Source organism: Cebus imitator, unplaced genomic scaffold, assembly GCF_001604975.1.
Source record: "Cebus imitator isolate Cc_AM_T3 unplaced genomic scaffold, Cebus_imitator-1.0 Scaffold217, whole genome shotgun sequence".
In the NCBI taxonomy this organism is placed as follows: domain Eukaryota; kingdom Metazoa; phylum Chordata; class Mammalia; order Primates; family Cebidae; genus Cebus; species Cebus imitator.
This window is the reverse complement of record NW_016107532.1, coordinates 1,714,703-1,736,950: the sequence shown is the minus strand read 5'-3', so window position 1 is coordinate 1,736,950 and position 22,248 is coordinate 1,714,703. Positions and strand designations below refer to the sequence as shown.

Genomic DNA, 22,248 nt, shown 5'->3' with positions numbered 1-22,248 from the left:
ATCACACACTGAAGCATAATGAAAGGAATGACTTTTATTTTAATTCTCATTATTCTAATGAACAACTCTCACTGTTTGTTGTTCTTAATGATAGTAAAGCACTGTGTTTTCATACTCCAAAATCGTTAGAAAGATCACAATTTCTTGTTATGTACTTTTCTGTGTCTTCAAAGAAAAAATTGAGATCTGTAACCTGGACAATTTCCTGGAAGATATGGGGATTGAGCTTACATATGAGGAACACAGAGAGCTAGTAAATCGTCTCCCAACCAGTGGTGAGCATTTCAATTATTTTGGTGCCTTTCAAGGAGGGTTTTGAGTTTAATTATAAGAAATACTGATACTGTACTTTTAATTACTATGAGTACACAGAAATATCCAGTACTAAAGAAGGGGATATGTTTGCACATGTACATTTATTATTACTATTATGATTTTTTTTTGAAATGGACATTAAGATTTTAAATGAATATTAACATTGTTATACAGAAAGTATTGGGACCCTAAATGTCACTGACTAAACTATATAGTCTCAGAAACATCATTAAGGTGATTGGAAAGCCAAATATAGGCAGACCAAAGAAGAAATTTGGGGAATATAGGTGAGGGAGGCAAAGATGAAGAATGAAAAAAGAAAAATAAGTTTAAGTTCCGTTTTACAAGTTATTAAGAGGAGCCTAAGGCAGTGTCATGAAATTCTAATGTATTTAGGTTAATCTGTCATAGTAATAAAGGTGGCTTTCATTTATACAATGCTTACTATGTAGTAGAGACTATGTTTACTTCACAATATAATTCAAGAATAAATGAATATACATAATGTCTAAAATAAATATTATTTTCTTCCTACATATTGAATCATCAATGTCAGAATATAGATGTGAAAAAAGTTAATGAATTGCTGCTCCAATAGAGTGGTGGATGATTATAGCTACACACTAGTTTTTGTATTAGTCCATTCTTGCATTTTTATAAAGAAATACCTGAGACTGGGTGATTTATTAAAAAAAAAAAAAGAGATTAATTGGTTTACACTTCCATAGGATGTACAGGAAGCATGATCTGTTCAACTCCTGGGGAGGCCTCAGGAAACTTATAATCATGGCAGAAGGTGAAGGAGAAGCAGGCATGTCACATGGCCAAAGCAGGATCAAGGGGGTGGGGAGGTGTTACACTTTTAAACAACCAGATTTCCTGAGAACATTCACTATCACAAGAACAGCATGAAGGGGATGGTGGTAAACCATGCATGAGAATCTACCCTCATGATTCAATCACTTCCCACCAGGCCCTACCTCCAATACTGGGGATTACAATTTGACATGAAATTTGGGTGGGGCCACATATCAGTGTTTAATGAGAAAGAAATAGGTCTAATTCTTGCTCATTTGCTCATTTATTCATTTAGCAAATACTTATTGAGGACCTGATGAATCAGGCCTGTTCCTGCCATCAAGGAATTGTATAGTTCCTTTGTGGGGAGTGGGAAATATACAAAGACAATTGGAAAGTAAAATGTTAAAAGTGCCACAATTATTGAGAGTAAGTAGACAATAAATACTTGTGGAATGATGGGAGGGGGAAAGTAGAAGGAAGGAAATAATGGTTACTTTCAGGTTACTGGAAGTAGTTAAATCTGATGAGGTGATTTAAAAAAAAAAAGAGCTGCTGCTACAAAAGTGGGCAAGGCAGTATCATACAGTAACTTTATCCTAAATGTAATAGTAAGATAAAGAACCATTATTCCAAGAATAAATGAATGTGCATAATGTCTAAAATAAATATTATTTTACTTGTTTGAGCCATTGAAGATTTTCTTCTTTGAGAGTGACATCATATTTTGTCCTTTAAACTTTTTAGAGCCTTCAGGATAAATTTTATACATTTTGCTCAAAAAAATAACAAACAAGGAAAACCCTTATTGATCTTCTCTTAGCTGTATGTCCACCTCATTTCTCTCTCTCTCCTGCTATACACTTCCAAGTCAGTGATCAAAATGAACTGGGCAGCTTGTTGAAAAAAATTCAAACATAGAAATATATTCACACCCACGCACTTCAGATAATCATGTGATTTTTGTATTAAACATTGCTTATGTGGTGTATCACATTTATTGACTTGTGTATGTTAAGCTATCCCTGCATCCCTGCTATGAAACTCACTTGATCATGGTGGGTTATTTTTTGATATGTTATTGGATTCAGTTAGCTAGTATTTTGTTAAGGATTTTAGCATCTATGTTGATCAAGGATATTGGTCTTGTAGTTTTCTTTTTTGGTTATATTCTTTCCTGGTTTTGGTATTAGGGTGATACTGGCTTCATAGAAAGAATTAGGGAAGGTTCCTTCTTTCTCTGTCTTGAGGAATAATGTCAAAAGTATTGGTACCAATTATTCTTTGAGTGTCTGGTAAAATACTGCTATGAATCCCTCTGGTCCTAGACTTTTTTTGTTGGTAATATTTAATTACCATTTCGATCTTGCAGCTTGTTATTGGTCCGTTCAGGGTATTTAAGTCTTCCTGATTTAAGCTAGGAGGGTGATATTTTTCCAGGAATTTATCCATCTCTTCTAGGTTTTCTAATTTATGGGTGTAAAGGTGTTCATAGGAGCCTTGAATGATCTTTTGTATTTCAGTGCTGTCAGTAGTAATATCTCCTGTTTCATTTCTTTGTGAGGTTATTTGGATTTTCTCTCTTCTTTTCTTGGTTAATCTTGCCAATGGTCTATAAATTGTATTTATCTTTTCGAAGAACCAGCTTTTTATTTCATTTACCTTTTGTAATTTTTTTTTTGTTTCAATTTCATTTAGTTCCAGTCTGAGGTTGGTTATTTCCTTTCTTTTGCTGGGTTTGTTTGGGTTTGGTTTGTTCTTGCTTCTCTAGTTCTTTTAGGTGTGACCTTAAATGTTAGTTTGTGCTCTTTCAGTCTTTTTGACTTAGGCATTTATGTTATTCGAGTCCAATAGTACCGAATATTAAATGCGTTTAATAAAGAGATCTTCCAAACAGGCTTTGTGTAGGCAACAAGGCCATTTTATTTCTGGCTTGGGTGCAAGCAGGACTAATTCAAGAAAGGACAGGCAAATGGGGTAAGGTGGGAATTGGCTTTATAGGTTGGGGTGGTGTTTTTGGGGGCGGGGGTGTTGCACAGTAAGATCAGTTACAGTGGTAGGGGGTAGGGACAAGGAGTATACATGACCACAAGTTCAGTTACAGTGGTGGGTGGGGGTGAGGCAAAGGTATTCACATTATCATAAGAACAGTTAAGATGGCAGGGTTGGGTGAGAGGATTCACATTATCATAAGAACAGTTAAGGTGGCAGGGTTGGGTGAGAGGTATTCACATTATCATAAGAACAGTTAAGGTGGCAGGGTTGGGTGAAAGGCTTGTTAGGGAAGCTCTGCTGGGCGATCAGGGACAATGGCGAATGCCAGCGAGGGGTAGGAGATGATCAGCTGAGGCAAGCAGGACTTCAGACTTTCAGGCTCCAGGCTTACATATGGAGAACTGACAGTTTAGAGCTATGAGCTTTCCTCTTAGCACTGCCTTCACTGTATTTCAGAGGTTTGGATAGGTTGGGTCATTATTGTCATTCAATTCAAAGGAATTTTTTATTTCCATCTTGATTTTGTTTTTGACACCATGCTTATTCAGGAGCAGGTTATTTAATTTCCATGTATTTTCATGGTTTTGAAGGTCCCTTTTGGAGTTGATTTTCAGTTTTATTCCGCTGTGCTCTGAGAGAGTGCATAATATAATTTCAATTTTCTTAAATTTGTTGAAGCTCATTTTGTGGCCTGTCATATGGCCTATCTTGGAGAAAATTCCGTGTGCTGTTGTATTCTGTGGTTGTTGGATGAAATGTTCTGTATATATCTGTTAAGTCCATTTGTTCCAAGGTATAGAGTCAATTTATTGTTTCTTTGTTGACTTTCTGTCTTGATGACCTGTCTAGTGCTGTCAGTGTAGTATTGAAGTCCTCCACTATTATTGTGTTGCTGTCTATCTCATTTCTTAGGTCTATTAGTAATTGTTTTATAAATTTATAAAACTGCTCCACTGCTAGGTGCATATTAGGATTGTGATATTTTCCTGTTTACAAGGCCTTTTACCATTGTATACTATCCCTCTTTGTCTCTTTTAACCACTGTTGCTATAAGGTTTGTTTTGCCTGAGATAAAAATAGCTACCCCCTGCTCACTTTTGGTGTCCATTTGCATGAAATGTCTTTTTCTGCCCCTTTTAAGTTTATGTGAGTCATTATGTGTTAGTCAATCCTTTGAAGGCAGCAGATACTTGGTTGTTGAGTTCTTATCCATTCTGTGGTTCTGTATCTTTTAAGTGAAGCATTCAGGCCGTTTACATTCAATGTTAATATTGAAATGTGAGGTACTGTTGCTTTCATCATGCTTCTTGTTGCTTGTGTACTTTGGGCTTTTTTGTTTTTTGTTTTTGCTTTTTAACTTGTATTTTTGTTTTCTAGGTCCTATGTGATTTATGTTTTAAGGAGATTCTGTTTTGATGATTTTTTTTCATGATTTGTTTTAAGATTTAGAGCTCCTTTTAGCATTTCCTGTAGTGGTGGTTTGGTAATGGCAAATTATCTCAGCATTTGTTTGTCTGAAAATGACTGTATCTTTCCTTCATATATGATACTTAGTTTCACTGGATTCAGAATTCTTGGCTGATAATTGTTTTGTTTGAGGAGGCTGAAGATAGGTCCTTTCTAGTTTATAGGGTTTCTGCTGAGATATCTGCTATTAATCTGGCAGGTTTTCTTTTATTGGTTACCTGGTGCTTAGGTCTCACAGCTCTTAAGAGTCTTTCCTTTGTCTTAACTTTGGATAACCTGATGACAATGTGCCTAGGCAAAGATCTTTTTGCGATGATTTTCCCAGGTGTTCTTTATGCTTCTTGTATTTGGCTGTCTAGGTCTCTCACAAGGCTGGGGAAGTTTTCCTTGATTATTTCCCCAAATATGTTTTCCAGGCTTTTAGAATTCTCTTCTTCCTCAGGTAGGTGCACCAATTATTCTTACATTTGGTTGTTTAACATAATCCCAGACTTCTTGGAGGCGTCGTTCATATTTTCTTATTCTTTATTCTTTGTCTTTGTTGGATTGGGTTAATTCCCACTCTGTTGGTGGGAATGTAAATTAGTATAGCCATTAAGGCAAACAGTATAGAGATAGCTCAAAAATTAAAAATAGAACTACTATATAATCCAAAAATTCTACTACTGGATTTATATATATATATAAAAATGTGTTTATATATATATATATATATATATATATATATATATATATGTGTGTGTGTGTGTGTGTGTGTATAATCATGTCAGAGGTATCAACATTCCCATGTCCATTGCATTATTATTCACAATAGTTAAAATATGGAATCGACCTGAGTGTTCATCAACAAATGGATAATGTTATATATGTGCATAGTGGAATGCTATTCAGCCTTTTAAAAGAAGGAAATTCTGCCATTTGCTATAATGTAGATGATCCTGGAGGACATTTATATTAATGAAATAAGCTAGTCATAGAAAGATAACTACTACTTGATTGCACTTATATGTGGAATTTTAAAGAGTTGGACTGATACAAACAGAGAGTAAAACAGTGATTATCAGAGGCTGGTGGGTGCAGAAAATGGCGGCGGGGGGGTGATTGTTCCAAAGATGGAAGATTTCGGTTAGACACAAGGAATCAGTTGAAGACACCTATTGTTAATCATGGTGACTATAGTTAATAACCATGTATTATAAGCTTGAAAATTGCTAAAAGAGTAGACTTTGTGTTCACACTCCAAAAAATGACAAGTATGTGAAGCAATGCATAAGTTAAATAGTTTGATTTAGCCATTCCACAATGTATGCTTATATTAATGTTACACACCATAAATATATATAATTTTTGTCAATTAACAAATAAGTTTTAAAAGACTTGCTCTTTATACTAATTTTTATAATTTTGTGTTATAGTGCCTTTTGTGTGACTTCCCATATTATTAATGCTTTTGTTTAAAACCTCGTATCTTTTCTCACAGCTGATGGGAAGATAAGTCAACTTAAACTGATGGATACCATAAAGACTCTTAAAGGTGAGTAATAAGACATAAAACTAAAATGTTTAGCCTTCACAATAGTACTTTAATAAAGCTATTAAGTGTTTGTACTTGTTTACAAAAATACATGTTCATAATACCCAATACTTGTAGAAAACCAAGGAAGCATAAAAAGGGCAAAAAAATCACCCGTAGTTTACAACCAAAGACAAAGTTTACTGATGTCTATATTTTGGTACATTTCTTTTAATTCTCTTTTATATTTTGCATTGAAATTCTTGGTTTTGATTTTTAGTGTTTATATTATTTCATGACTAAAAAATGCTAATCATATTTTATTGATTGATAATTTGTATCCACTGATATTGACTTTGTTTCATGGACAAAAAATTGCTGTACTACTGTAACATTCAACAACTTCTATGATCTATTTATATATTTTTTCTAAATAATGTAATTTACTCTGGCTTTTTTTTTACTTAATTATACAGCTTTATTGAGATATAATTTATGTACCATGCAATCAACCCATTTAAAGTATACAATTTTAGAATATTCAGAGTCATGCAACCATCACCACAGTCTAAGTTAGAATGTTTTTATCACCCCAAAAGGAAACTCTAGACCCATTACTTTCCTCACTTTTCATCCTACCTCCTGCCCTAGGCAACCATTAATCTACTTTTGTTTCAATAGATCTACCTGTTCTGGATATTTCATATGGATAGAATCAGACAATATATGGTCTATTGTGACTGGCTTACTTTTAATTTTTTGCATTGCTTTTCTAAAACTTTTAGAGATGCTTATAAGATTCACCTTAGATCTATTACACAGATGAAGTATACCAACATATTTTCTAATGTAGAAACACCCTCACATTCTTGAAATTAACTACTAAGTTGTCTTTGCTAATAATTTATTTCTTTATGTCTTTAACCACTAATAATTTATTTNCCTGTTCTGGATATTTCATATGGATAGAATCAGACAATATATGGTCTATTGTGACTGGCTTACTTTTAATTTTTTGCATTGCTTTTCTAAAACTTTTAGAGATGCTTATAAGATTCACCTTAGATCTGTTACAAAGATGAACTATACCAATATATTTTCTAATGTAGAAACACCCTCACATTCTTGAAATGACTTCCTTTAATTAAATACTAGGTTGTCTTTACTAATAATTTATTTCAATTTTTACACCAATATTGTGCTGCAGATTTTCTTCTGTGCTTTTTGTGTACTACTTCATAGAATAAATTTAGAAGCTTTCCTTCTTCACTTAGCCTCTGGAGCAATTTAAATGGCATTAAATTTATCCCCTATGAAATTGCCTGGATAGAATCCATTTTAGAAAATTAGATCTTTGACAACTTTATTTCTTCTATGTGAATTGGTCTTTCAAATTTTTCTCCCTGTTCTGGAATCTGTTTCAATAAATTTTATTCTCTGAGAAAACTATCCACTTTTAAATATTTTGGATATGTTTGCATAGGATTTTGGAAACCAGGCTCCTAGGATTCATTTAATTTCATCTGCCATTGTGGTTATTTTCTTTCTCGTTTTTAATTTTATATATTTGTGTCTTCTCCCTTTTTCTTGTATAGTTAGCTGGCATTTATCCCGTGTAATATTTATTTTTTAAGACCCATCTCTTGGATATATATACATCATTGCCATTTTTCAGTTCTCTAATTTATTGACTTTTTTTTATTATACTTTAAGTTCTGGGGTACATGTGCAGACCTTGCAGTATTGTTGCATAGGTACATGCATGACATGGTGGTTTGCTTTCTCCCTCCCCACCGTCACCTACATCAGGCATTTCTCCCAATGTTATCCATCCCCAACTTCCCCACCCACCGCTGTCCCTCCCCTAGCTCCCCACTCCCCAACAGACCCCAGTACATGATATTCCCCTCCCTGTGCCCATGTGTTGTCGTTGTTCAACACCCACCTATGAGTGAGAACATGTGGTGTTTGGTTTTCTGTTCTTGTGTCAGCTTGCTGAGAATGATGGTTTCCAGATTCGTCCATGTCCCTACAAAGGATGTGAACTCATGGCTTTTTTATGGTTGCATAGTATTCCATGGTATGTATGTGCCATATTTTCTTTGTCCAGTCTATCATTGATGGGTATTTTGCTGTTTTAAACAATGCCGTAATGAACATATGTATGCATGCGTCTTTATAATAGAACAATTTATAATCCTTTGGGTATATGCCTAGTAATGGGATTGCCGAGTCAAATGGAATTTCTATTTCTAGATCCTTGAGGAATCGCCACACTTTCTTACACAATGGTTGAACTAATTTACACTCCCACCAACAGTGTAAAAGTGTTCCTATTTCCCCACATCCTCTCCAGCATCTGTTGTCTCTAGATTTTTTAATGATCACCATTCTGACTGGCATGAGATGGTATCTCAATGAGGTTTTGATTTGCATTTAACTAATGAAAAGTGATAATGAGCATTTTTTCATATGTTTGTTGGCCTCTAAATATCTTCTTTTGAAAAGTGCCTGTTCATATCCTTCGACCACTTTTGAGGGTTTGTTTGCTTTTTTCTTGTACTTTTGCTGTAGTTCTTTGTAGATTCTGGATATTAACCCTTTTTTAGATGGGTAGATTGCAAAAATTTTTCCCATTCTGTTGGTTGCCGGTTCACTCTGAGGATTGTTTTCTTTTGCTGTGCAGAAACTCTTAAGATTAATTAGATCCCATTTGTCTATTTTGGTGGTGTTTCCATCATGAAGTCCTTGCCTATGCCTATGTCCTGAATGGTTTTGCCTAGGCTTTCTTCTAGGGTTTTTATGATGTTAGGTCTTATGATTAAATCTTTAATATATCTAGAGTTAATTTTAGTGTAAAACGTAAGGAAGGGGTCCAGTTTCAGCTTTCTGCACATGGCTAGCCAGTTTTCCCAACACCATTTATTAAACAGGGAATCCATTCCCCATTGCTTGGTTTTCTCAGGTTTGTCAAAGATCAGATGGTTGTAGTTGTGTGGCTTTACTTCTGAGGCCTCTGTTCTATTCCATTGTTCTATGTCTCTGTTTTGGTACCAATTCCATGTTGTTTTGATTACTGTTGCCTTGTAGTATAGTTTGTAGTTAGGTAGCGTGATGCCTCCAGCTTTGCTCTTTTTGCTTAGGATTGTCTCGGCTATGTGGGCTCTCTTTTGGTTCCATATGAAGTTTAACGTGTTTTTTTTCCAGTTCTGTGAAGAAGGTCAAAGGTAGCTTGATGGGGATAGCGTTGAATCTATAAATTACTTTGGCCAGCATGGCCATTTTCACAATATTGATTCTTCCTAACCATGAGCATGGAATGTTTTTCCATCTGTGTCCTTTCTTATTTCCTTGAGCAGTGGTTTGTAGTTCACCTTGAAGAGGGCCTTCACATCTTTTGTTAGTTGTATTCCTAGGTATTTTATTCTCTTTGCAGCTATTGTGAATGAGAGTTCACTCATGATTTGGCTCTCTGTTTGTCACTGGTGTATAGGAATGCTTGTGATTTATGCACATTGATTTTATATCCTGAGACTTTGCTGTAGCTGCTTATCAGTTTCAGGAGATTTTGGGCTGAGATAATGGGGTCTTCTAAATATACAGTCATATCATCTGCAAATAGAGACAATTTGACTTCCTCCTTTCCTAATTGAATACACTTTATTTCTTTTTCTTGCCTGATTGTTCTGGCTAGAACTACTAATACTATATTGAATAGGAGTGGTGAGAGAGAGCATCCTTGTGCTAGTTTTCAAAGGGAATGCTTCCAGTTTTTGCCTATTCAGTATGATATTAGCTGTGGGTTTGTTGTAAATAGCTTTTATTATTTTGATATAAATTCCATTGATACCTAGTTTATTGAGAGTTTTTAGCATAAAGGACTGTTGAATTTTGTTGAAGGCCTTCTCTGCATCTGTTGATATGATCATGTGGTTTTTGTCTTTCGTTCTGTTTATGTGATGGATTACATTTGTAGATTTGCATATGTAGAAACAGCCTTGCATCCCTGGGATGAAGCCTACCTGATCATGATGGATAAGCTTTTTGATGCACTGTTGCATTTGGTTTGCCAGTATTTTATTGAAGATTTTTGCATCAGTGTTCATCATTGATATTGGCCTGAAGTTTTCTTTTTTAGTTGTCTCTTTGCCAGGTTTTGGTATCAGGCTGATGTTGGTCTCATGAAATGAGTAAGGGAGGATTCCTTCTTTTTGTATTGTTTGGAATAGTTTCAGAAGGAATGGTACTAGCTCCTCTTTATGCACCTGGTAGAATTCGGCTGTAAACCCATCTGGACCTGGACTTTTTTTGTTTGGTAGGCTATTAATTGCTGCCTTGACTTCAGACCTTGTTATTGGTCTATTCAGGGATTCAGCTTCTTCCTGGTTTAGGCTTGGGAGGGTCCAAGTGTCCAGGAATTTATCCATTTCTTTCAGGTTTACTGGTTTATGTGCATAGAGTTGTTTTTAGTAATCTCTGATGGTAGTTTGTATTTCTGTGGAATTGGTGGTGATATTCCCTTTATCATTTTTTAATGCATCTATTTGATTATTCTGTCTTTTCTTTTTTATTAGTCTGGCTATCAGTCTGTCTATTTTGTTGATCTTTTCAAAAAACCAGCTCCTGGATTTATTGAATTTTTGAAGGGTTTTTTTGTGCCTCTATCTCCTTCAGTTCTGCTCTGATCTTAGTTATTTCTTGTCTTCTGCTAGCTTTTGAATTTCTTTGATCTTGCTCTTCTAGCTCTTTCAATTTTGGTGATAGGGTGTTGATTTTAGATCTTTCCTCATCTCTCCTCATTTCTCACGTGGGCATTCATTGCTATAAATTTCCCTGTAGACACTGCTTTAAATGTGTCCCAGAGATTCTGGTACGTTTTGTCTTCGTTTTCAATGGTTTGAAGAGCATCTTTATTTTTACCTTCATTTCATTGTCTATCCAGTCATGATTCAGGAGCAAACTGTTCAGTTTCCATGTAGTTGTGTGGTTTTGGGTGAGTTTCTTAATCCTGAGTTCTAATTTGATTGCACTGTGGTCTGAGAAACTGTTTGTTATGATTTCCGGAGTGATTTGCTGAGGAGTGATTTACTTCCAATTATGTGGTCAAGTTTAGAGTAAGTGTGATTTGTTGCAGAGAAGAATGTATATTCTGTGGATTTAGGGTGGAAAGTTCTGTAGATGTCTATTAGGTCCACTTGGTCCAGATCTGCGTTCAAGTCCTGGATGTCCTTGTTGATTTTCTGTCTTATTGATCTGTCATATTGACAGTGGAGTGTTAAAATCTCCCACTATTATTGTGTGGAAGTCTAAGTCTTTTTGTAGGTCATTAATAACTTGCTTTATGTATCTGAGTCCTCCTGTATTGGATGCATATATATTTAAAATAGCTCTTCCTGTTGCATTGATCGTTTTACCATTATGTAATGCCCCTCTTTGTCTCTTTTGATCTTTGTTGGTTTAAAGTCCATCTTATCAGAGACTAGGATTGCAACCCCTGCTTTCGTTTGCTCTCCATTTGCTTGGTAATTCTTCTTCCATACCTTTATTTTGAGTCTATGTGTGTCTTTGTATGTGGGTTGGGTCTCCTGAATACAGCACACTGATGGGTCTTGACTTTTTATCCAGCTTGCCAGTATGTGTTTTGTGATTGGGGCATTTAGGCCATTTACATGTAATGTTAATATTGTTATAAGTGAGTTTGATCCTGCCATTTTGTTACTGGCTGGGTTTTTTGCCTGTTAGTTGATGCAGTTTCTTCATTGTGTCATTGGTCTTTACCATTTGGTACATTTTTGCAATGGCTGGTATTGGTTGTTCCTTTCCATATTTAGTGTTTCCTTCAGAAGCTCTTGTAAGGCAGGTCTAGTGGTGATGAAAACTCTCAGCAATTGCTTGTCCATAAAGGATTTTATTTCTCCTACACCATATCAGCTTCAACCCTTGTGAATCTGACAATTATGTGCCTTGGGTTGCTTTTCTTGAGGAATATCTTTGTGGTGTTCTCTGTATTTCCTGGATTTGAAAATTGGCCTGCCTTACTAGGTTGGGAAAGTTCTCCCAGATAATATCCTGAAGAGCATTTTCCAGCTTGAATTCATTCTCCCCATCACATTCAAGTACACCAATTGAGCATAGGTCAGGTCTTTTCATATAATCCCATATTTCTTGGAGGCTTTGTTCATTTCTTTTCACTCTCTTTTCTCTAATCTTGCCTTCTCATTTTATTCATTTAGTTGATCTTCTGCTATTTTTCCAATATCTCTTACTGCATTCTCTTTCAAATATGTTTTTCCTTGAGGATCTTGTAATTTACTTTTTGTGATTTTATATTTTTCTTCTGCTTGATCGATTTGGCTATTGAAACTTGTGTATGCTTCACGAAGTTCTCATGCTGTATTTTTCAGTTCCATTAAGTCGTTTATATTCTTCTCTAAGCTGATTATTCTAGTTAGCATTTCGTCTAACCTTTTTTCAAGGTTTTTAGTTTCTTTGCATTGGGTTAGAACATGCTCCTTTAGCTCAGAGAAGCTTGTTATTACCCACCTTCTGAAGCATGTTTCTGTCAATTCGTCAAACTCATTTTCCATCCGTTTTGTTCCCTTGCTGGTTAGGAGTTGTGATCCCTTGGTGGAGGAGAGGCCTTCTGATCTTTGATGGTTTCATCCTTTTTGCGCTGGTTTCTTCCCATCTTCATGGATTTATCTACCTTTGATCTTTGAAGTTAGTGATTTTGGATGGAGTCTCTGAGTGGATATCCTTTCTGTTGATGTTGAAGCTTTCTTTTTGTTTTTTAGTTTTCCTCCTAACAGGTCCCTCTGCTGTAGGACTGCTGGAGGTCCACTCCAGACCTTGCTTGCCTGGGAATAACCCATGGGGTTTGCAGAACAGCAAGGATTGCTGCCTGATCTTTCCTCTGGTAGCTTCATCCCAAATGGGTACCCACCAGGTGTCAGCCAGGGCTGTCCTGTATGAGGCATCTTTTTGGTTATACAGGGGTCAGTGAGCCGCTTGAGGAGGCAGTCTGTCCTTTGTCTGCCTTTAGAGGCACTACTGGGCTGTCATGGACTCAGTCCGGCTGTTGTGTAAACTTCCTCTGGCTTTTATTTACACAGGTAGTTTTAGAACTGCCTCAGCAATGGTGAACACCCTTTCCCCCACCGAGCTTGATTGTCCCAGGTCAAGCTCGAACTGATGTGCTGGCTGCAAAACTCTCAAGTGAGAGGGCTTCAGTTTGCTGGTCTTTGTGGAGGTGTAACCCACCCAGCCATGTCGCCTGTCTCTCTACTTTCAGCTCCCTCTCTTTCTGGAGAGCAGGTAGCTCCATCCCACACATGCTCTTGGTGCTAGTCAAAATGTCTGCCCAGATCCTTGCTAACAACCCACGGTGCCAGCCAGAGCTGCCGCTCAGATCTGTGCTGTTAGCTTGCGGCGCTTTTCAGCCCGGCAGGGATCTCCTGGTCTGTGGGTTGCAGAAGCCATGGGAGAAGCACAGTATCTGAACTAGAGTGCTCAGGGGGTAGGGGATAAGTCCCTGATCCTCCAGTTGGTTGCACTTCCTGTGTGTGGCAGTACCCCACCCTGCCTTGGTTTTCCCTCCTTGGGCTATACCAATTGTCCAACCACTCCTATTGAAATGAACCTCGTACCTTGGTTGGAAATGCGGAGATCACTCACCTTCTGCATCTCTCTTGCTATGGACTGTGCTCTGGAGCTGTTCCTATTCAGCTATCTTGGCAGAATCCCCTTACTCTGGCTTTCTTAAAGTGGTCATATTTTTGACCTACACAGAGATATTGCTGTTGTAAATCAGCAGTATTGAAGTTACTTTAGTAACCAAATAAATAAGTAGAAATCTAGAAGGCTTGGATGAAGTAGAAGAGAACAAATACTATTTCTGGTATAGATAGTAAGTAGTGGCTCAAATAATTGACTTGTTATCTACCGGTGAAATTTAGTGTGGGACAATTACCAACTTCACATTTAAAAAATTTGGTTTAGGCTAGTCATCAGAGGTATAATTTTAATTCTTGAACAATGATTAATGATATCAGGTTCTATGGCTAATTTTGCTATTTATTTTATATGTATTTTAAAATAAATTTAATATGTATTTTAAAACAAATTGAATCATGCAAGCTTTCTTGAAAGCACAACATTCACAGAGTGCTTTTATCTCACAGATGTTATGTTATATATATATGTGTACACATAGATAAACACATTTTTTTCTCTAATTTGTCTCATCTTTCTTAAGGAGACAAGATTAATACTAAAAAGCCTAACAATATTCAGGAGAAGTTGGGATTGGAACTCACAAATAAGGAGTCTTGGAATCTACAAGAACATTTACCAGTTGATGGTAAACATTTCTGGCATTGCTGATATTTTTAGAGGAACTTATTTTATCTATGAGAATTAGTTAAATGATACCTATATTGCCATATTGCAGCTTTGAAATGTATTCAGAAATGTTAACTCTTAAATATGTTTAAATATTGTCTTCTGTTATAATTCTTTGGTGTAATTGGTAGGCGTAAGCAATATCTGAGAGTGTCTCTACTATGAGTGACTTAACTTAGGGGAAGAAAACAGATAAAGGAAAATACAAAGGTAAATGAGGAGTATAGAAGGAAAGAGAAGGCCTGAAAGTAAGATACCAAGAAATGGAGAATAAGGCCAGGAAGAGGTTAGGCAATTAGAGTTTCAATAGTTCTTAGACCAGAAATAAGGGCAGGCTGAACATCACCCATAAGTGTGATCTGATTCTTTTTTTTTTCCCCTCAGCTTTTATTTTAAATTCTAGGGTACATGTGCAGTTTTGCTACATAGGTAAACCTATGCCATGGTGGTTTGCTGCACAACTCGACCTATCACCTAGATATTAAGCCCAGTATCCATTAGCTATTCTTCCTGATGCTTTCCACCTTACCTCCAATGGCAGGTCCCAGTGTGTGTTATTCCCCCCATCTATCCATGTGTCTCATTGTTCAACTACCAATCATAAATGAGAACATGTGGTGTTTGATTTTCTGTTCCTGCATTAGTTTGCTGAGGATAATGGCTTTCAGCTTCATCCATGTCTCTGTAAAAGACATGCTCTCATTCCTGTTTGTGGCTGCATAATATTCCATGGTGTATATGTAGATCTTCTTTATCCAGTATATCATTGATGGGCATTTGGGTTGATTCTACAACTTTGCTATTGTGAATAGTGTCACAATGGACATACTCGTGCATGTATCTTTGTAATAGAATTATTTCTAGTCCCTTGGGTACATACCCAGTAACTAAATTGCTGGGCCAAATGGTATTTCTGGTTCTAGATCTTTGAGTAATCACCACACCATCTTTCACAATGGTTAAACTAATTTACATTCTTGCCAACAGTATAAAAGCATTCCTATTTCTCTCAGGGAAATGCAGTTTAAGACATAAATAGATATCACTGTTCATCCACTAGAATAGCTAAAAATAAAAAGTTCAGCAACACCCAGTATTGGTAGTGATGTGAAGCAATTGAAACTCATATAATTGCTAAAGGGTCTTCTAACCACTGTGGAGATTAGTGTGGTAGTTTCTTTTCTTTCTTTTTTTAAATTGTACTTTAGGTACTGGGGTACATGTGCAGATCATGCAGGATTGTTTCATAGGTGCATGCATGGCAAGGTGGTTTGCTGCCTCCATCCTGCCATCACCTATACCTGGCATTTCTCCCCACATTATCCCTCACCCCTCCCCCTGCACTTTTCCTCCCCTAGCCCCTCCAACTGACCCCAGTGTGTGATGCTCCCCTTCCTGTGTCCATGTGTTCTCATTGTTCAACACCCGCCTATGAGTGAGAACATGCAGTGTTTGATTTTCTGTTCTTGTGTCAGTTTGCTGAGAATGATGGTTTCCAGGTTCATCTATGTCCCTACAGAGGACATGAACTCATCGTTTTTTATGGCTGTGTAGTATTCCATGGTGTATATGTGCCACAAATCTGGAGACAACAGATGCTGGAGAGGTTGTGGAGAAATAGGAATACTTTTACACTGTTGGTGGGAGTGTAAATTAGTTCAACCATTGTGGAAGACAGTATGGCGATTCCTCAAGGATCTAGAAATAGAAATTCCATTTGACCCAGCAACCCCAAACATATGAAAAAATGCTCATCATCACTGGTCATTAGAGAAATGCAAATCAAAACCACATTGAGATACCATCTCATGCTAATTAGAATGGTAGTTTTTAAGAAGTTGAACATAAGCTTACTCGAAAACTCAGTACTCTCACTCCAATATATCTTTCCAAGAGAAAGAAATGTATATGTTCTCAAAAATATTTGTGCATGAATGCCCACAGCTTTATTCATAATAGTTAAAAACTGGAAATAATCCTAATGTCCATCCACCCGCAAAGGGATCAACAAAGTATACTATTCATACAATGGAATATTACTCAGCAATATAAATGAATGATTTACTGATAACATGCAACGTTCTGGATGAATTTCAAAACATTATGCTGAGCGAAAGAAGACAGACATGAAATAATACTGACTACATGATACTTTTTATGAAATTCGAGAACAAGCAAACATAATACTAGAAAGCACATCAGTGATTGTTTAAATGTATGTTTTAGAGGGACTGATAGCAAAGAAAGGGAACTTTTGGGGGGTAATAGAAATGTTTTGTATCATAATTCCAATATTGTTTACATGGCTATATATATTTGTTAAAACTTGACAGACTGAACACTTAAAATTATGGTTTATGGTATGTAAATTATGCCTCAACAAAGTTGATTTAAAAAGAAAGAGAAATGGAAGTATCAGATATACAATAAAAATTATATTAAAAAAAATAGTTACTCTCAGGGGTAGGAAGGAACAAGGTGTATAAAACTGGAAAAGAGAGTGCACTTAAAAATTTAGCCTACTTTTTTTCTTTTTTTTTGAGATGGAGTCTTGTTCTTGTTGCCCAGGCTGGAATGCAGTGACACAATCTTGGCTCACTGCAACCTCTGCCTCCTGAGTTCAAGCAATTCTCCTGCTTCAGCCTCCCAAGTAGCTGGAATTACAGACACCCGCCACCATGCCCAACTAATTTTTGTATTTTTAGTAGGGACAGGGTCTCACCATGTTGAGCAGTCTGGTCACAAACTCTTGACTGCAAGTGATCTGCTCACCTTGGCCTCCCAAAGTGCTGGGATTACAGGCATGAGTCACCGTGCCCAGCCTCCTATTTTGAATAAATATTTAATTTTGGATTCTCGTAAATATATTACATAATTATTTAGCAAGTTTCCAAAAAGCAATTTCTAAAAATTGAAAGCAAAATCAAATGAACCTAACTTTATATTGATTTGGTAGCTTAAAACATAGAAAGGAACTACTTCAAACAATTTTATAAAAAATACAAATTTGATTGTGCACCCCTGAATGGAATATCAAAGGACAAAAATATCTGCAAAAAATGATAACAATAACCCTGAAAATATTTTCAACACTTAGCTTATTATTGTTACCTTTTGTGGCATTATTCTGAGACTCTTGTGTATATTCTGTGGGATAAAGCAAATGAGTCATTATGTTGATATTGTTGAGAATGGTGACTTTTGGCATAGGAGAAAGGAAATATTAATTTAGACATATGAGATTTACTTTAAAACACTCTGGATTGTGAATATATTACTATAAATTCATGATGTAATTTATCTTAAAAATGCATGTTTTCTAATTATGTCCATGGAAAAGGCCTGGAACCAATTACTAGCCTTTTATTGAAGAGCACCTCTGTGTCATTCCAATAACCAACTTTCTCACACTGAGTGTCCTACAATTCAATTCAGTTCTGACACTGACTACCTAGAGTTAGCATGGGCCCCACAGTTTAAAATGCTTAATACCACAAGACTACTTTTACTTTAAATGTCAGCCATAAGTCATTGGGCCATCCACACTGCTGACCAACCAGTTGTAAAAATTCAGGATTCCTACATCCACCCCCTGCTTGGGTTCACAGCTTTACTAGAACAAGTCAATATACTTAAGATTGCTGGTTTATTTTAAAGGATAAACATGAACAGCTAGATGAAGAGATATATAAGGTGGTAAGGTAACAGGGAACAGAGCTGCTCTGCCTTCTTTAGGCATGCCATCCTCCTGGCACATTAATATTACTTACCAACCCAGCACTTCTCCAAACCTTCTTGTTTTAGAGTTTTTATCTTGGGTTCATATTATAGGCATGATTCATTAAATCATTGGTCATATGATTGAACTCAATCTCTAGTCCCTTTCTCTTCTCCAGAGGTCAAGAGATGGGCGGTGGGGCTGAAAGTTTAAACTCTCTAATCACATGGTTGGTTTCCTGCTAACCAGCCTCCCCTTCCCCAAGCTATCCAGGGATCCATACCATGAGTTACTTCATTAGTGTAACTCAAGTATGGTTTAAAAGGGCTCCTTATAAATAAAGAAACTCTCATCACTCTGTAACAGGAACTGAGGACCAAGAGAAAATGTATTTTTATTACAACACAACCCCTAAAACCCAGATTGTGGTCTCCATATTCTATATCCTCCTCCTTCAAAAAGGAGCATGGTGTTATCGGCAGAACATACCTAAGACATGGCACCCAAGTGTGTTAGCAGTAGTGAATCAGCACAGGTCTGCAGCAACCTCAATTCTTGCCTCCTCAGAAGAAAGAATTCGACTGAGGGGCATAAGGCAGAAAGAGAGACTGAGGCAAGTTTTAGAGTAGGAGTGAAAGTTTATTAAGAAGCTTTAGAGCAGGAACACAAGGAAGGAATATGCACTTGGAAGAGAGATAAGTGGGCCACTTGAAAGACAAGTATGTAATTTGACCTTTTGACTTGTGGTTTTTTATGTTAGCATACTTCCAGGGTCTTGCATCTCTCTCCCCTGATTCTTCCCTTGGGGTGGGCTGTCCACAAGCACAATGGTCTGCTAGTGCTTGCAAAAGGATTTACTGGATTAGGGAATTATTTGAGGTGTTCTTCCCTTACCAACTGAATGTCCCTAGAAGGTCACATACCAGTTAAACTCCACGATTTTGCTTCTTCATGCTCATGCTTGAGCCCATTCACCCAACTCCTGAGATCTTATTGGGAAGCTTCTGATCCCCAGTTTTAGGTGTTTCTGTTTATTAAGAGAGTGCCTTTTCCTGGTGCTGGCTGTGAGAAATTATATTTTTAGAGAGAGAGTTAAAAACCACCTGACCAGCACCTGGTGGTCACCTGACATTCCTGTTGTATGGGGGTGGGTGGAGCCAGAGTGTCTCCTGCTCTGCTCATGTCTGACTAGCTACCTCCTGTAATAATGGCTTTTTGGAGAAATGTTTGATCCCAGGTATGACAAAGACAATATACAACAGGAGCCTGGAATATTTCATAATGCCACAAAGCAATAAAACTATCCAGTACTACTAGGTTTGTGTCAAAAGAACTCAAAAACTGACTTAAACAGGTTCCCCCTGGCCAAAGATAGGACAATCTGATCATCAGTAAGAATAATTGCAGTAATTTGAAACAAATCGTTAAATCTATGAGTTTTTTTTAAATGATACTCAAGTGAAACAACAAAACAAACAACTAACAAAATTATCACAAATCATCACTGGAAGATTCTAGGAAACAAATTGTTTTGAGACTGGTATATAGAGGGAAATAAGCACTTTCTATACAAAGTTTAATTTGTAGTAGCCAAATAACGGAAGAGGAAGTTTATCTTATGAATATGTTGCAGCTAAACAAAAAAAGGAATGATTGAAGTTGAATATGAGGATTTTGCAACCTTTAATTATTTAATGGGTCTAGTCTGTAATTATCAGTGATCACTATTATCACCCAAAAATAAAGAAAACTAGACATTGTTTTCAGATGAAAATACAAAATACCAGCTGTGAGTTATTTTTTTCCAAACAGTCGACCCTGTATCTGTTCGAGCCTCTATATCTTACTACCAATTCATAGAAAAAGATAGAGCACAGAAGAATATGTTAAACCACACCATGGGGGTATAATAATCAAAATCCAGGTTATGAGAAACTCTAAAGAGCTAACAATGTAGTGTTTTCAAAAAAGTGCAGGGAAAAATGAGGTCAAGGAGGGACCTATAAATTAAAAGAGACATAATTGGTGACTGGAGCAGCCACAGGGCTCTGGAAGCTCCAAGTGGTCTTTCTGCTGCTAAGCCTTGGCCTGGTTCCCATCATCCCCTCATAATGGACAATATTCACTAGCTCCTCCTGTGGACTACCATGTTATAGGAAGTGAAAATAGTTTACACATTGCATGACCAAATGAACAAAGGTACCAGAGTACTCTTAAGTCTATTAGAACTATTTTTCCTTTTGTATCTGCAATATGGGATGGCATTATTTTCATGAACTTCTAGAAACTTCATCTGCAAGCTTATTTTTGCTTCCTGTGTTATGATCATTCCCATTTACAGTATATTTGAATAAATGATTATATTTAAAAAGTTACATAGGGCTTTTTGATTGTCCTAAACTTAAAACATTTCACTTGTTTCATTTGTAACTGTGATCATGGTTTTTGTGATGATTTCTGGCCTGATTGAAGGAAATTTGAGAGCTCTACATTTAAATACTTTTAAGTAAATTTGAAGGTTTTAAAATTGCTTTTTATAAAATAAGGCATTTATAGTTATTTGGGGTTGTCTGGGGTTATATGAAAGAAAATTAAAACCACACTGTATTTACACTTAACTTGATGGATTATTTATGGGTGGCAGTTTTCTCTAGGTTTTGGCAGTGTGACAGCTCTTGGAATACTTGACAAATTACAGCTGAAATCTGTATCATCCATTACAGTTGGCTTATGTGACTAGACTAGGAGGAAAAAAGAAATCAAATGGTTATTTGCTATTTATTTTACTCCTATAAAAATGTCTAATGTTAAGAAAACTTTCAATAAACACAATTGGTCAACATGATAGATGATTTACAGTCCTTCATGAAAGGAGGAAAAAATTAATGTTATCTCTCTTTGCTTGATATAATCTATATAGTAATGATTTAAGCCATAATTTATTTTAAAATGAGTGGCTCTTGGGAAACTTCTGTTCTAATACTTCCATGTTAAAGTCATATTATCTTAAAGCTGTATGAGGACCTATTAGATTACTGATAATTGAATACTTATTTGTTTATTTACTCCATTGAGTCTTTTGTTATGCTTCTGATTTATAAAAACATAAATGATGGGATCCATACTCCAAACCTCAGCATCATGCAATATTCTTGTGTAACAAATCTGCACATGTACCCCCTGTATCTGAAATAAAAGTTGTAATAAAATTTAAAAATAAAGCAAAAGAAAATGCAGCACAAAAATTTTTAATGAATTTTTGGTTTACTTCAAGGAGAAAAGAGGAAAATGAGAAAATGAAGGGATCTTTTTCTTACCCCTTATCTCATTCCTGTAGGTAATGAGCTGGATCAAGGTTGGAAGAAACATTAATATATGTGAAATTTGAAATGCATAAAAAAGTGAAAGTTTGCATTGTTTTGCTCAGTTTGAAAAAGTGAATACCACTGGCATAAAAAAGTGTTTGCATGATCTATGTGATCATGGAATTTTTTTCCTACTAAGTGATTACAGATGACTGATGAGGGCTAGAAGGTATTTTGCTATCAATGTAAGGATTTTTTTCCCCCTCAGGTCAGGCTTATTGTAGAGATCTAAAAAATTACTTGTATGAATTGAACAAACTTCTCAATATCATTGTAAAACCTAAAAAAAAAAATTTTTTTTAAAGAGACCTAAAAGATGTAATAGAATTTGCAGTTTCAGATAACAGACTTTATTAGGATCATTATTTGAACAAACTCAAATAACTGATAAATATCTAAAATAATAACAAACCAATTTGAACAAAGGTCAAAAATTGAGACAATCAGAAAAATATGAAGACAAATTAGATAGTTGATAATTTAAGGAATAGTTTAACAAAGTTAGCATGATAATGATTTAGTAGTCATATTTTTACAGTGTTCTTATATTTTAGTCATATATATTGAAATATTTACAGATGATTTGATATGATGTCTATGATTTGCTCCTAAATAATTAGAATAGGATGGCAGTAGTAGGTGGGAGTAGAGAAAGATTAAGAATGGACATGAGTTAC

General features: G+C 36.0%; 1 protein-coding gene across 4 annotated transcripts in view; it reads left to right on the top strand.

The window, feature by feature from the left end:
* Positions 1 to 14,950, top strand: part of EFCAB13 (EF-hand calcium binding domain 13) — a 181,261-nt gene extending 166,311 nt beyond the window's left edge. For 3 of the 4 annotated variants that reach the window (XM_037745972.1, XM_037745971.1, XM_037745974.1), the window contains 3 exons: positions 174 to 275; positions 6,056 to 6,109; positions 14,343 to 14,950. In XM_037745972.1, the coding sequence (XP_037601900.1) occupies positions 174 to 275; positions 6,056 to 6,109; positions 14,343 to 14,470 (284 nt within the window). In that variant the 3' untranslated portion in view covers positions 14,471 to 14,950. The remainder of the gene's footprint in view (positions 1 to 173; positions 276 to 6,055; positions 6,110 to 14,342) is intronic. The other variant, XM_037745973.1, reaches the window with a different exon arrangement.
* Positions 14,951 to 22,248: the final 7,298 nt, after the last annotated feature.